General features: G+C 46.6%; 1 protein-coding gene across 12 annotated transcripts in view; it reads left to right on the top strand.

Moving 5' to 3' along the window:
• DLG2 (discs large MAGUK scaffold protein 2) overlaps nt 1-15,595 on the top strand; it is a 1,130,680-nt gene that overhangs the window by 194,148 nt on the left and 920,937 nt on the right. For 10 of the 12 annotated variants that reach the window (XR_013231698.1, XM_077341322.1, XM_077341330.1 and 7 more), the window contains one exon: nt 8,871-8,945. The exons of the other annotated variants lie outside the window; for them this stretch is intronic. Coding sequence is in view for 9 of the 10 variants with exons in the window: in XM_077341322.1 (XP_077197437.1) it covers nt 8,871-8,945 (75 nt within the window). In the remaining variant the exon portion in view is untranslated. The remainder of the gene's footprint in view (nt 1-8,870; nt 8,946-15,595) is intronic. 12 annotated transcript variants of the gene reach the window in all.

The raw sequence follows: 15,595 nt of genomic DNA, 5'->3' as shown, positions 1-15,595 counted from the left end.
AAAAATATATTAAAAAGTAATTAACTCCCACCCATTCGAGAAACCCTTCCAGAGCAATCAAGAAACCCCAGGATTTCATAAAACCCTGGTTGAGAAAGCCTGTTCTAGGCAAAGGGTTGGGAGAACTAATAGGAGTCAGCAGCTTTGTCAAGAATATAACGGCTAGTGCTCTTATTTTGATTGGCATGCTCCTACTTAAATCCCGGTTTTCTTTGTCGGATAATAAGTGGTTGCAATGACTGTTTATTGTCCTGCACAGCTATCTTTAAGAGCAGGGGTGACAATAAAAATATAACATGCCTAGGAGGATCACAGGGTTTTGCAATCAGGTGTCCTTTCACAGTATATAATCCATGCGCTGTGTTATCAAACACGACAGTCCTGGTGATCAGGAGGACCTAGAGCGGACAAACAAGAGGATCGGGACCCCTGAGGGTCAATCAACAGGGCAAGCAAACGTGTTGGGCTTTGAGGTCAGCTAGATGAGTAACGAGTTTCAGAACCCAGAACCCACGCTGAGATCAGTTCTGGGAAGGTGCTCCAAGCTTACCGCAGGGATAAGAAGGAGCCACGGGTACAAGGGCTAGGGAGCGGAGATGACTCTGGCAAAACAAGGGGCCACTAAAGAAGGAATCCATAATTATGTGTTAAAATATCCTGAAGAATGATTCAGAAACAACATGTAAAGCATAGTATAAGAGACAGTTTGCTAAGGATATGGTTTAAATATAGAGAGAGACCGTCATATATAGAAAGATATATTTCCCCCATTGGCTTCTTCAATAAATGGTTGGGTGGGGGGTGGGGGGTGGCATCATCTGGGCATGGAATTGAGTTCACTGTGGGTGGGCAGGTAGTAGTGAATTTTCTGCATTCTGCAGGGGTTTGGACTAGATGACCCTGAAGGTCCCGTCCAACTTACGGACTGGTCAAACAAACAGAACATGGGATAATGGCAAAGCTTATATATTTGATGCACAACAAATCCATGTCAAGTTCTAGAAGGAAACGGGGTCCTGAGAGAGCTCTGACAGGACTGCTCTGTGAGAATAGCACTATCAGGGCTTTGATGAGTTCAAGGTCACCCAGCTGGCTGCAGGTGGAGGAGCAGTGACTCCAAACCGGCTCACCAGATTAGAAGCCACCACTCTTAACCAGGTTACCACACTGGCTTCTGCCGGCTCCCACTGTATTGTAAAATGCCATCTTAATTTTTTTTTCTAATAGTAACTCCGTAATAAGTAATCAGGAGTAATTTTCTTTCTTTCTCCCCTTGCTTTCTGAATAAACTAAAAAAGTTTATTTTAAAGTAACAGGTGGAAGAATTCATAGCTGCCTTATCTTCCAATTTAGCTTCAGCTGTCAGGTGTGCAAGAGTGGTATCCAAATCCTAGCATGGCCTGGTCTTTTTTTGTAAATTCAAAACAAAAGTTCCTCTCAGCCACTGCAAGGCACCACCTGAATCCAGTTGCCCTTGCCCAGTAAACAAAACACACCAGCCACAGCAGCAATTCTCCCATTAAATGCAGGGCCTGACTCCTGAATGTTTATACACTGCTTTCTCATTTTCAGACTAGTAAGAGGCGGTGCTCCAATTCCAAGCCGTATTAAAGCCCTAATGGGGTCTGACCAAGCAGTTAATTGCTGATTTTCTCCCACAGTTTATGGTGGCTTCCATTGATTTCTCTAAAACAAATCACCTTTTGTCTTGCGGAGCTACAGCGGCTCCCCCTAAAAACATCTCTCCAAGATCAACAAATGATAAGTTAATGGAATTTTATCGGAAATCTCCTTCTCACTAAACAAGGTCAATGCTTGGAAGAAACGAGATGCCACTTAGAAATGGAGATCAAAGTAATTCTGTTCTTGCTGCTGCCATAGAGACCGGCGGGAGGGGGTGGGGGGGGGGAATGAAGAGATTTAGCAGGCTTAATTCCTTCAGAAATTTAAAATTAACTACTAGGGGGGAAAGTGGCAATTACCATATTTTGGAGGAATAAAGGAGAGGAGAAAAATGGGCCTTTGACAAGATATAATTACAAGATGTGCCACATGCAATTCGTATAGGTTTGCTCTACACAGTTCTCATGAGGTTCCATTTAAAAAAGAAATCCTGGGAAACATCATATTCTTCATAAATTTATATTCATAATTGCATAGGAACAAACTTGAACACTGAAATGAAACTTTGCCCGCTCAAGTAAAAGTTCATTGAGTTACGTAAAATACCACTTTTCTCCATCTATGGGTCTCAAAACGGCTCACAACATTTCAAGTTTAAAGCCAGAGCTGAGACTCTTTATCTTAAGTTCATTTTCACAAGTTTCAGAAAGCATTCCTCATTTTAAAGTTTTTAGGTCTTGGTGCAAACCCAATTGTGCTACTATTACTATTATCCACATATTCATAAGTAAACATTCCCAGGAAACAAGCTTTCTCAGAGGGCCAGCAAGGGGGCACAGCCCCACTTCAGAAGGCATGCAGAGGCTGCCCCAGGAGGCAGGTCACCCCCCCCCCCCATGTCCTCTGCGTTGAAAGAGGCCAGGAGGCCAGGCCAATTTCCTGGGAGTGGGGCACGCTCTGGCTGTAGATGGAGAGCTGAACCCTTATTAGTCCTTCCTGGCTGAGGGCTTTCTCCTGACTGGGGCTAAACAGCCAGGGCAAGCCATTCCTGGCTGTACGCCATCTCATGGGCGAATATTTCCATGCAATCAGGTAGAGAGTGAGTCATCTGTATGCAATGCAATTGGCCCTCTCTGGCAAAGTGCCATTTGAGCTGACTGACCCTCCTTGGCAGAGTGCAATTTGAGCTGATTGGCCCTCCTTGGCAGAGTGCAATTTGAACTGATTAGCCCTCATTGGCAGAGTGTAATTGGAGCTGATTGGCCCTCATTGGCTTTCTCTATTGGTGGCACACCACCAAGGAGGGCCAATCAAGTTGTGACTGAGTTGTCAACTTGAGATTTATGATGTGTTATGATAATTGTGGTTCTATAACTAGAGTTGCCAGCTTTATGCTGGGAAACACCAGGTGTCTTTGGGGCCAGGAGTAGGCAGGATTTTTGACTGGAAGGGTCCTCAGTGCAAGTTCACCCTCCGAAGCAGCCACTTTCTCCAGGGGAACTGATTTCTATGACCAGGAGAGAAGCTGTAAAACAGGTTTCTGAATAGACCTTATAGTGCTAGAATCTGCCCTTGTAGCCTTAATAAAATTGACACTTCTTGCCGTGTTTTCCTTGAATGCAGGTATTTTGAGAATATAAGGAATCGTTATGTTAAGCCTGAAATAATGGACTAAGCATCCCCTCACACCCTGGAAACTCTGTCTCCTCTGCTTAGCGTTAAGCACCCTTAGATCATTCTGGCAAAAGCAACATTTGCTTCTATTCTTTTAAGCTGAGAGAGCCCTGAGAGAACTGTGACCAGCCTGAGGTCCCCCAGCAGGGTCCCTGGGAAGGAAGAGTGAGGAATCAAACCTGATTGTCCAGATTAGAGTATGGTGCTCTTAAGCACAACACCACAACTTAAGCACAACTCTGGCTCCGGCAGTCGCTCTGCAAGTCTTAGGCAGTTCCGACCAGAGATTCTTTTGTGGACTGAACCTCGCTCCTTTCCCATGCAACCCACATCCTCAAATCCTCGTGCCAGGAAGAGGTGCAGCAGCCATGCAAATCCGAATCAAGGATTCGTGCCGAGTCCAGTCTGTCCTGAGTTGTAGAAAGATGTAAAGTGCGACGATTAAGATGTAAGAATTGGAGGTGAAAGGCCTGCGTCTGCGAACAGCCATTTGACAACGCTCAGTGCTTAATCCACATTATTTCTGTTTCGTTGCCTCAGCTGTATAATCCACTAACTGCGCTCACCTCTGTTCTTTCGGCGATTGATAACACCTCCACACAATACCCTGAATGACTTCGCCAGCTTTTTTTCCGCCCGGAGAACAGCATGTTCAGAGCACTGGTTTAAGAGCGCCACGATCTTTTCCCCCCGAGCCTCTGTTTAATCTACTTGAGAAGGTTAGATACGAGATGCAGAAAACCTGCAGTCTCCGATATTAAAGCATTCGCAGAATGTATGTCAATGTTTGCAAATTTCAGCAGTCGGAGAAATTATTATTCTGGAGAAGAGAACGGAGCACAGCAGTTGCTTCTTGAATGAACCGGTCAGTTAGAATTACATACCCATGCTGGGCATACTGCTTCTGCATGTATTCTTGCGTCTATTTATCACTCTGATCAAGAGGTAGTCACCTACGATGGCTAATTTCCAGGTGAGGCCTGGCAGGTCTCTAGGGTTGCCAACCTCTAGCTGGCGCCCAAAGATCGCCATCTATTTCAGTTGATCACCAGATGACCCCAATCAATTTTTGTGTGGAGAGCCAGCTTAGTACAGAGGTTAAGAGCGGTGGTTTATAATCCAGCGAGCTGAGTTTGATTCCCAGCTCCTCCACATGCAGCCAGTTGGGTCACCTTGGGCTGATCACAATCTTGATAATGCTGTTTTCAGAGAGCAGTTCTGTCAGGGCTCTCTCAGCCCTGCCTACCTCACAGGGTGCCTTTTGTGGGCAGAGGAAGGGAAGGGAACAGTAAGCCACTTTGAGACTCCTTCGGATAGTGAAAAATGGGGTATAAAAACAAATACTTCTTCTATTTGGAGAGTTGACTCAATGGCATTATATCCTCCCTAGGGTCCACTTCCCAAATCTCTAAGTATTTCCGAATGAGAATTGGCAATCTTAGCTCAGATCTCCCAGAATGATGATTGAGTTCTAGACAACAGACATCCCCTGGGGTGAATAGATACTTGGGAGGGTATTATACCCTGCTGAAGTCCCTGTCCTCCTCAAATCCTACTCTACCCAGGCATCGCTCCTACATCTACAGGAAATTCCAGACCCAGAATTGGCAGCCCCATAAGTCACCCTAAATGGCACAGTTAAGGAGATAGCAACCTCCCACCTCACATGTTTGCAGCCAGCTATTTGCTGTAGGCTGAGCCTGGCAATTCTTCATCTGGCAGTGGCTCTCCAAGGCCTTGAGTAGAGAGAGAGATCATTTCCAGCACTCATTGCAGGAGTTTCTTTAGCTGCAGATTCCAGAACAGAGGTGCAGTCTGCATGAGGCTTTTTACCCACTCCCAGATGACTAAATCCCTGCAGTCTACAATGAATTTGATTTCCATTTTGATTTTGGGCACTTTAAATTTTCCCTCTGCAACATGCATGATTGAACTGTGGTGACCCTACCTTTCCCCAGCAATATCCTAGAGTGGATATAAGCCTTGATATTTCAAAAACTGCCATGAGTAAATGTGCAGATTTTTGCTTTTTAAAAAATTAACTCACCACTCAATGCCTGGGAGCAAATCAGTCTTCCCTGATTGGCCAGGGCATCAGTTCAAAGACTTCCTGGTTCCCGGTTGCAAGGCTTCCCTTAAAGTGACTGCGCTCCAGAAGCCCTAACTTCCATCAGCGGAGATTTGCCTCTTTTTATTTCCCTCTCCTCTGCTGTCTCCAATCATCTCTCCCCCCATTCAAGAAAAGAAAGAGACTCCTGCTGCAATTGGCACCCCTCCCTGGTCTGAGTACAGAACACTTTCTGTCTCAATTGGGGTAGGGGTGGGGATACAGGAAGATCCGAGTTCAAATCGATTTATATTCAGCAGGATCCACAACGGAAAAAACAAAGTATGTGCAGAATCAGCCAGGGATTCTCAACCAGTGTGCCATGGTACACTGGTGTGCCATTGGTGCGCCCAAGGTGTGCTGCAGCATGCTGGGATTTAATTATTTTTTAAAGCCTTCCTTATATATACAGGCTGACACCCCCCTCCCAAAGTGGCCAGTGATAGACCTGGAGGGGGTGGGAAGGCCTTAGTGGCCAAGGTTCCAACTAGGGTGTGTTGGCTGCATCAGCCTGGAGCAGCCAATTTGGACACCGCCGCGCACAACCCTAGTTCCAACTACCTCATTGACCTAATAGAGAGAGCACAGGCGGTGTCGCTGAAAGAAATGAAGGGACCAAGTGGTGGGCAACCGGGGTGGGGCCTTGGACCCCTGCCTGCTGAGGGCCCTTCCAAACTTGGAACCTGCCCTGCATTGGCTTTTGTCTCCAAGGCTCAATGTATACAGAACTTGGGGGAGAAATGAATCCTAGAGAACAACAACTCTAGTAATGCAGTCTCCAGATTATTTAAAAAATGAGCATCATTAGACGGCGAAAATAGAGGCAAGATAGACCGTGGTTTGCCAGGGACGAGAGCCAGGAAATCAGGGCTGTCCTTGGTAAATGGGGACGGTTGTACTATGAATGCATCACAGCCCTGCGGGGAGTCAGAGTTTAAATTAACCCTTCTCCCTCTTGAGTTCTGGGCCAATAAATTTTAGGGAATTGTGAGAATTACATACCGTATCAGCTCAGAGGGCGGGCAGACTTTCCCACCTCTCGCTGTCATGTATTTTCTGATGGCCCATTTTGAAGGGTTCTTGCTGTGTGATTCACATTTTTATTTCCAGCGAAAGCCCTGGAAGGAGCCGAGGTTGATGTTTATAACTTGAGGAGATGGTTATTTCATAATGGAAGAGCCACTGGTCGAAAGAGAACATTTCAGAGCCCGTGGTGACAATTAAGCAGTAATGCTGTCTTTTACTTCAAATCTGGCCAATGTATTCTGTGCCCGAGTTCTTGCGTTCCATGCCAGTGGCCTGGGGTGACCCAGCTCACCTGGGGTTCATTTCAAGTTGGGTGTTGGTTGACCAGGGCAGAAGCAAGAAGATGCATGGTTGCTGGGCAGACGGACACGTTCTCTCAGTGAAAAGCCAAAACGAATTGAAGCCTGAATGTGTCTGTTTGCTGTATCTCCGACTTGCTTGGCTATTTGTTGTTTGTTCTCCCTGTGGTACTGCAGGTAAGGAAAGGCACATCTCTGCACTCTGGTATCAGGCTTGTGCAAACTCTTATTGATCTTTCTGGTTCGGCCGTAGTGTTTTGTCAGCCAGGGTTAACGGATTTGGGGACATATTTTCTTTTAATCTTCTTTTTGTCAGGCTGCATTTTAATTGTAAGCCCGGTGCCCTGGAGGGTTAGGAGGACCAGATGCAGAACGGAATAAATATTCTACAGTGAAAACAAATCCTGATAGATGAAGTCAAAATATGGTAATGAGCGTTAGATAAAGCTGAGTATGCACACAAATAAGGAATTTCTTGTACTGGGTAAAACCAAGGATGCATTTAACTCCTTCATCTCAATATTGATCAGTAGCCAGCCAGAGCTCTGTTACCAGAGGTTCAAAATAAGAAATTTTGGGGATTGAATTTTTACTCACCTCCATGCAGTGTGTCTTAACACCTAGTCATGATTCCTTCTTAAAAAGGATTTGGGATAGTGCATCAATGACAGAAATCCTGATGCCCAAACTCTGATCTCCGATTTCCATTGCCCCAGTCAAGGGTTAGCGCCATGTTGTCTCTCAGAGTGTATGGCTTGTTTTCCGTTTCTCCCTATTAGGAATGTGCATGGGAGAGCGAATGAAGTTCAGACACTTAAGGGATGAAAACTTTTCAGAATAAGAGACTCCAAACTTCTTTTTTCTTATCTACAAAAGAAGAGCTGTGTATCTGTTCAGGTTGCCAACTTGGTAGGGAGACTTGAGCTCATATCAAGGGTGATCATCATTCTTAATAAAATTGGGTGCTCTGCCAGCAAAAGCCTTGAGTGAATCTTCTCTCTCCCAGATTGATCTCGGAGAAAGGTAGGGTTGTGCTGGGTTTTAACAAACACCCCTAAGGCCCTACACAGTCTGGGCCCCACATATCTGAGGGACCGCCTGTCGCCCTATGCCCCCTGCAGGGCTTTACGCTCTGCAGGCATTGATTTGTTGGTGATTCCTGGCCCGAGAGGGGCACGCCTAGCCTCGACCAGGGCCAGGGCTTTTTTGATACTGGCCCCGACCTGGTGGAATAAACTCTTGGGTGAGCTGCAGGCCCTGCGGGAGCTTTCCGCATTCCATATGGCCTGCAAAACGGAGCTCTTCTGCCAGATCTTTGGTTGAGGCCGGGGCAGTGAGGAAGATCACTGGAAGACCATGCTCCCCCCCTCCCAGGGCTGGTGTTAGCACCTGGGCATTGCCAGCTAAGCCCCCTCTCCTCCCCGATAGTGGGTATCAGTCTTGTGTGTGGGGCTTGTTTTATTTATCGCCTGTTGCTGTGTGTTTTATATTGCATCAGTCTGCCCTTTTAATGGGGGTTTTAATGGGATTTTTAATGAGGACATTGTAACCCGCCACGAGCCATTGTATGGGATTGGCGGGCAATGAATCAAATTAACAAACAAACAATTGTATTGTAGCATCCTGGGGAATCTAACTCAGGGATTTCCAGCAAGGGATCTGCTGACCCCCGTGGGTCTGTAGGAGTTCTGGAGGGGTTTTGTGGCCTTTTCCATCCTGATGGACTCAGACACAAACTAGGGAACCCCCCCCACCACCAAGTGTGAGTTCACTTGTGGTTTCTGTGCCTGGAAGGGGGCAGAGGTTGCCTAAGGAGGTTGCCTAAGGCTGCCTAAGGAGGTGGTGAGCTCCCCCTCACTGGCAGTCTTCAAGCAAAGGTTGGATACACACTTTTCTTGGATGCTTTAGGATGCTTTGGGCTGATCCTGCATTGAGCATAGGGTTGGACTAGATGGCCCGTATGGCCCCTTCCAACTCTATGATTCTATGATTCTATCTAGAGCCTGCATCCCTACTCCTGGATTAAATCATCACTTCCAGGGCTCCTTGAAAACCTGAACAAATATTTCTCAGGGGCTCCTCCGTGGTCAAAAGGTTGAAAAAGTCCGATCTAACCCATCCCCCCTTTTCTTTGTTTGCAGCAGAGCCATGGCAGATGCCCAGCCCACAAATGTTCTGTCGAATCGCCTGGATGGATGCCCATTCAGCACTCTGCTGTAAGTCCAGAGCTCCTTTCATTTCTTTTTTTTTTCCCCTAGTGCAAAGATTTGAGAGAACAAAGAAGGCTGTGTGCTAGCAACGGCCTCAGGGGTCCAGACCAGAAAGTAAGACCAAAGGAAAGGGCTGCGTGGTCTCCGTCATTTTCTTTTTGAAGCTTCGCTGTTACAGATTTGCCACAGCTGTGGTTCTGTGTCATTCTTCCGTTGTCACCTGGCCTCCAGAACTTTTGGATGTGTGGGATGCTTGTATGGCAGGGAGCAGGAACTATGTGTGAGATGCTTGTATGTTAGGGAGTAGGAACTATCTCAAATGCTATTTGGTAGTTGGTTTGCTGGTTGGGTAGGTTAGTTCGAGACATCGCCAAGATCTCAGACGATTGAGTTTCATTCTGAACGTCCTGAAGATCCTGAAAATGTCAGAATATTTACAATGCATTGCCTGAACTAGGAACATGGGAAGGAAAACTGACCTTTGAGTTTTGCCTCTAAGGTTCTATGAGTTGCAGATTTTCAAATGTGAAGTCGTAGATATTTGAAGGGGAGGAACTCCTCCATGTAATTATTTATAGTTTAATTTCTGCCTTTTTTCTTTCTCTGGTTTGCTTCTGTGACAAAGGCATTTATTTAGGAGGTCAGAACTAAGATGTGCAAGTCGTCTGTGTTTTATCTCATGGTGAACATGAGTAGCTTGGGACCAAATTCAACAAGGTGGAGGCTGTGGGAAAGTTGCACACACACACAAAAAGTTTATTCTTTATATATTCTTCATATATTTTTTATATAATAGAATAAAGAACAAGTAAATCGTAAAAGAAAAGCATTACAATTGTCTGATATATTTATTCCTGGAAATTGTTAGCAATCTCACAAATGGTATCTGACAGTGCTATTTGAGAAATTGGGAGACTGTGACATTTTTTCAGTGGGTTGTTGCCATTGGGTTATTTCCTATGTTTGCATTACTGTACAAAACAAATTCCTTTAGCTTTTCCGCTTGTGTGGATTCCAAAAGTAATTTAAGACACTGCAGATGTAGAATGCACATAAATATCCCAAGAATGCTGAGCGTTATTGGGCTTTGTCTCTGTTTTCATTCAACAGGAGGATTATGTCACACAGGTGAATTTTGTCTTATGGCAGTGTGGTTCTGGAGCGTGCGTCAATTCGATTTTTGAAAATTACATCATACAGCCATCTTGCTAGTAACTGATATATGTTCTCAAGGGACCAAGCCCTATGAAGATAGGTTGAGGGACTTGGGAATGTTCAGCCTGGAGAAAAGGAGGTTGAGAGGGGACATGATAGCCCTCTTTAAGTATTTGAAAGGTTGCCACTTGGAGGAGGGCAGGAGGCTGTTTCTGTTGGCTGCAGAGGAGAGGACACGCAGTAATGGGTTTAAACTACAAGTACAACGGTATAGGCTAGATATCAGGAAAAAGTTTTTCACAGTCAGAGTAGTTCAGCAGTGGAATAGGCTGCCTAAGGAGGTGGTGAGCTCCCCCTCACTGGCAGTCTTCAAGCACAGGTTGGATACACACTTTTCTTGGATGCTTTAGGATGCTTTGGGCTGATCCTGCGTTGAGCAGGGGGTTGGACTAGATGGTTTGTATGTCCCCTTCCAACTCTATGATTCTATGATTCTATGATTCTATGATTCTATGATTCTATGATTCTATGATTCAGAGGTACATAAGTATTCAGTGAAAAACTAGAGCATCTTCGCAGCTGTTGTGAAGCTAAATGTACATCAGAAGGGACACACAATCCGATTTGACCCCTGCAGTGGCAGTTATTTTTGCATGTGGTCAAGTCAAGATCTTAGTGTAACCGGCCAAGAACATAAAGACTTCTCAAAACCACTTGCTCGTCCTCCTTTTGCCCTAAGCTCACAGCACTTTCTTGTTTAGTAAACTTACATCCCACCTTTCTGTTCAGTAAAAACACCTCAAGGCAATGAACAAAAAAGTAGATTTCAAAAGACAATAATGGGACATTGCACTCAGCAAAATTTGGAGTGCTTCTCTGTCCGAAGCAGCCCACCTCCATGCTAAGTGGCTCTTTCACTGGAGGACAAACTGTTTAAGTGGGAAGAAGCTGTCCGAGGGAGGGATTCATCATGCCTAGACGCTGGGGGCACTACATCACTCTAAGTTTGTACAGATGTTATGTCCTTGAACAGGAAGCTTCCTTTTGTCTTAGCCTGGGAGCTTCCCTCTGACCCCTCCTATCTCCTCTCTCTGTCTTCCACCTTGCTTCATATGGCCTTCCATGGAGACACATGGCTTTTTGGGTGTCTCCTGCTTTTTCTTTTCCTTGGGCTGCAACTTGACTGGGAACTGGATCTGCTTGAATAAACGTACGTTGACCATTTTTCTCAACATGCATCCTGGGAGATTTATTTACCGCACTCCGTATCACACTTCTATGATTGAGCAAAACTCTGCTGTATTAACCAAATATCTCAATAGGACCCATCCCCCAAAGAGGGGTGCCCTCTGAAAAGGACGTCACCTGGATACTCTATCTTCTTCGTTGTCCACTAATTTTGTTCCCTGGTCTGTTTATTAACTTGTTTTTATGGTCTCGGTGGGTTTTGTTCTATTGTTTTTGTTTTAACTGTAACATACTGACAGCCCCGTAGGATGGACATGTCGGTGGTGGTTTTCATGGGAGGGAGGCTCAGGGGCCAATGGAAAGTGACTGAATTCAGGTCGACCTCAACCAAAAGCCTGGCGGAAGAGCTCCCTTTTGCAGGCCCTACGGAACTATTTAAGCTTCACTAGAGCTCTGATCTCCCTCCTCTCTCTGTCTTTTCCCTCTCTCTACATGGCTTTCCATGGAGACACATGTCTCTGCAGGTCTCTCCTGTGGAGCTGCCAACTGGGATCTGCATGTGAGCTGAAGGAACATGATGTATATATGTGTGATCTGATAGTGAGATTAAGAATATCTTGGCCACCGTTTGGGAGCCTAGGATTACGTTGAGTAGAGTTGCTAAGTTTAGACATTCCTGGAACTTTGGGGAGGGGGGGTAGAGTTTGGGGAAAAGAGCTCAGCCACATTATTATTGTTGTTCTTTGGGGGTGACGCCCTCGAGCATTTTCTTGGCAGACTCAATACGGGGTGGTTTGCCAGTGCCTTCCCCAGTCATTACTGTTTACCCCCAGCAAGCTGGGTACTCATTTTACTGACCTCAGAAAGATGGAAGGCTGTGTCATCCTTGAGCTGGCTGCTGGGATTGAACCCCCAGCCTCATGGGCAGAGCTTTCAGACTGCATGTCTGCTGCCTTACCACTCTGCGCCACAAGAGGCTCTTACAAAGATCAGTGTGCATAGTTCAAACTTATTATGTTTAGATAAGTCCGGTATAACCCATGCCCCTCATTCCCACCAGTAGCACCCCACCTACTCACCCATACATGTTCCCTTAAGAGGGTGAGGAGGGACATGGAGAGGAGAGGGATGAGGCCTATTTGGCTGTCCTGACCTCAACCATAGGCCTGGTGGAAGAATGCTGTGGAACGTTGACAGTTCTGTCAGGGCCTGGATCTCAGCTGGCAACTAATTCCACTAGAAGAAGAAGAAAAAGAGTTGGTTCTTATATGCCACTTTTCCCTACCCGAAGGAGGCTCAAAGCGGCTTCCAATCGCCTTCCCTTTCCTCTCCCCACAACAGACACCCTGTGGGGTGGGTGAGGCTGAGAGAGAGCCCTGATATCACTGCTCGGTCAGAACAGTTTTATCAGTGCTGTGGCTAGCCCAAGGTCACCCAGCTGGTTGCATGTGGGGGAGTGCAGAATCAAACCTGGCATGCCAGATTAGAAGTCCTTACTCCTAACCACTACACCAAACTGGCTCTCACTAGGCCGGGATCAAGGCCATAAAAGCCCTGGCTCTAGTCTAAAAAGAAGAGTTGGCTTTTATACCCAGCTTTTCACTATCCTAAGGAAACTCAAAGCAGCTTAGAATTGACTTCCCTTCTTCTCCCCACAACAGGCATCCTGTGAGGCACGTGGAGCTGAGAGAGCTCTGAGAGAACTGCTGTGTGAGAACAGCTCTATCAGGACTGTGACTGGCTGAAGGTCACTCAGCTGGCTGCATGTAGAGGAGCAGGGAATCAAACCCAGTTTGCCAGATTGGAAGCTGCTGTTTTTAACCGCTACACTAAGATGGCTCACAAGGCCAGGTATCAACAAGAAGCTGGAGTTCATTGTGTGTAATGCTCTCTAGGGAACATATTGGAAGAGGTGGTCCCTTGGATATGCAGAGCCCAGACACAGGGTTGGCCAAACTGTGCCTCTCCAGATGTCCATGGATGACAATTCCCATGAGCCCCTGCCATGCTGACAGGGGTCATGGGAATTGTACTCCTTGGACATGGAGATCCACCGGTTGGCCACTCCTGGTATAAAGCTCTCAAGTTCAAGACCAGCACCTGATCTGGAACACCACCGGCCACCAGCTGTGGGAAGATAGTTTGAATATGGGCCTGCATGGGGTAACGGGCCAGGCAGCTACACCCTGAACCAGTTATAATTTCTGGAGCAGGGTCAAGGGCAGCCCTGCACGAGTGCATAATAGATGTCACATCACAAATTTCACCCTCCATGATCCCTGTTTCCTGGAGAGCAGATGTCATTCCAAAAGAACTCCAGCCCCCCCATCCAGAAGTTGGCAATCCCCATGCTGATTCATGCCGCTGAGCTAGAGAGCCTGTTTTATTGCACCAGAGAAGACAGGGGAAATATTCCGTGACTGCGGACCGGGTTAGCCAGGAGGAAACGGGGAAGACAAACACAAGGATTTCTTATTGTTAATTGTGACATTATCTAAGTGAATCCACCCGCCCTTCCTGCTGCAGTGCCCTGCTGGGTGCCGGCTGACAACGGCTTTGGAAAGGGGGGGGGGGAGGGAAATAGTGAGGGATGAAAGGAATGGAAGAGCAAAGCTTTTCTCATCATTTCCATTCAGTGCTGTAATCTCAGCGTCGGTTGCTTTGGGGATGTTGTTTCCTAAGCACCCTCTTTTCGCTCTGCTCACCGTTCCGCCTCGCGTCGTCCGGCCATTATATAAACATCAGCCTCTTTTGTGCGTTATTATTTCAGATCCCGTTTTCTCCTCCCCTGTCGGAGACTTGCTCCTGCCACGGAGGCCTTTGATGCTGCACGGCGGCTCCCCCATCTGCAGACGGGGGCCTTTGCAGGACCGGCTTCCTTCTCCGTGTCCTCGTTTAAACTCACTTTGGAAATCTTAAATTAATTGCTGAAGGAGGGAGCTGCGTCTGCAGGCTCCTTGTCCTCCAAAGGTTTTGGTAGCGTTCGGTGATGCAGTGCCACGCAGGGGATGGATTCACCTTGATGCCTTGGGCTTGTATCCTAGGTACACAATTCGTTATGCAGTCCCTGGGATGAATGCCGTGTCCGTAAGGCGACCACAGGTGTCCTGACCCATAAGAATCATAGAGTTGGAAGGGGCCACACAGGCCATCTAGTCCAACCCCCTGCTCAACGCAGGATCATCCCTAAGCATCCTAAAGCATCCAAGAAAAGTGTGTATCCAACCTTTGCTTGAAGACTGCCAGTGAGGGGGAGCTCACCACCTCCTTAGGCAGCCTATTCCACTGCTGAACTACTCTGACTGTGAATTTTTTTTCCTGATATCTAGCCTATATCGTTGTACTTGAAATTTAAAACCGTTACTGCGTGTCCTCTCCTCTGCAGCCAACGGGAACAGCATCCTGCCCTCCTCCAAAAAATGACAATGAAGCGGAGGCTGCTTTCACAAACACTAAATAACACACTTTCAATCCAATATCAACGGGCTTTGCAGTCGGATTTTGCTGTGTGGAATGGCCAAATCCATTTGCAGTCACTGCAAGTGGATTGAAACCGCATTACTCAGCATGTGTGAAAGTGCTTAAAGGGGGGGTCCAGGCTGCAGAAATGGGTAGTATTAGATCTGTGGGTTCAGTCAGTACACAGACACTTCAGCACTAATGCAAAAAGAACTTTTATTAATAGGGAGAAGAACGGAACAGCAGCAAGATGGACACACAGGCTTTATATATATATATATATCCAACGGCTTCAGGCCACACCCCCTAGACACATTATTGGTTGTGAACACACCCTTATGACTGGCTACAAGCACACTCTGCTGGCTGGCTGCTTGAAACATTTTAGTGAATCACAGTTGCGGACCAAAGAAGAAGAGTTGGTTCTTATATGCCGCTTTTCTCTACCCAAAGGAGTCTCGAAGTGGCTTACATTTGGCATTGGTGTGGTGGTTAGGAGTGTGGATTTCTAGTCTGGTGAGCCGAGTTTGATTCCTTGCTCCCCCCACATGCAGCCACCTGGGTGACCTTGGGCTCACCACAGCACTGATAAAACTGTTCTGACCGAGCAGGAATCTCAGGGCTCTCTCAGCCTCACCCACCCCACAGGGTGTCTGTTGTGGGGAGAGGAAAAGGAAGGGGATTGTAAACCACCTTGAGACTCCTAGTAGAGAAAAGCGGCATATAAAAATCAACTCCTCCTCCTCCTCCTCCTTCTTCTTCAAGAGGAGTGAGCTTAGTGAATGATAATGGCATGGTAGGGTCACCAGCTTCCATTTAGGGACTTGGGGATCCCCTGTTCTTATTTGACCAAC

Source organism: Paroedura picta, chromosome 6 (assembly GCF_049243985.1).
Source record: "Paroedura picta isolate Pp20150507F chromosome 6, Ppicta_v3.0, whole genome shotgun sequence".
Lineage (NCBI taxonomy): Eukaryota > Metazoa > Chordata > Lepidosauria > Squamata > Gekkonidae > Paroedura > Paroedura picta.
The sequence above is the reverse complement of the archived record's forward strand: the minus strand, read 5'-3'. Positions and strand labels throughout refer to the sequence as shown.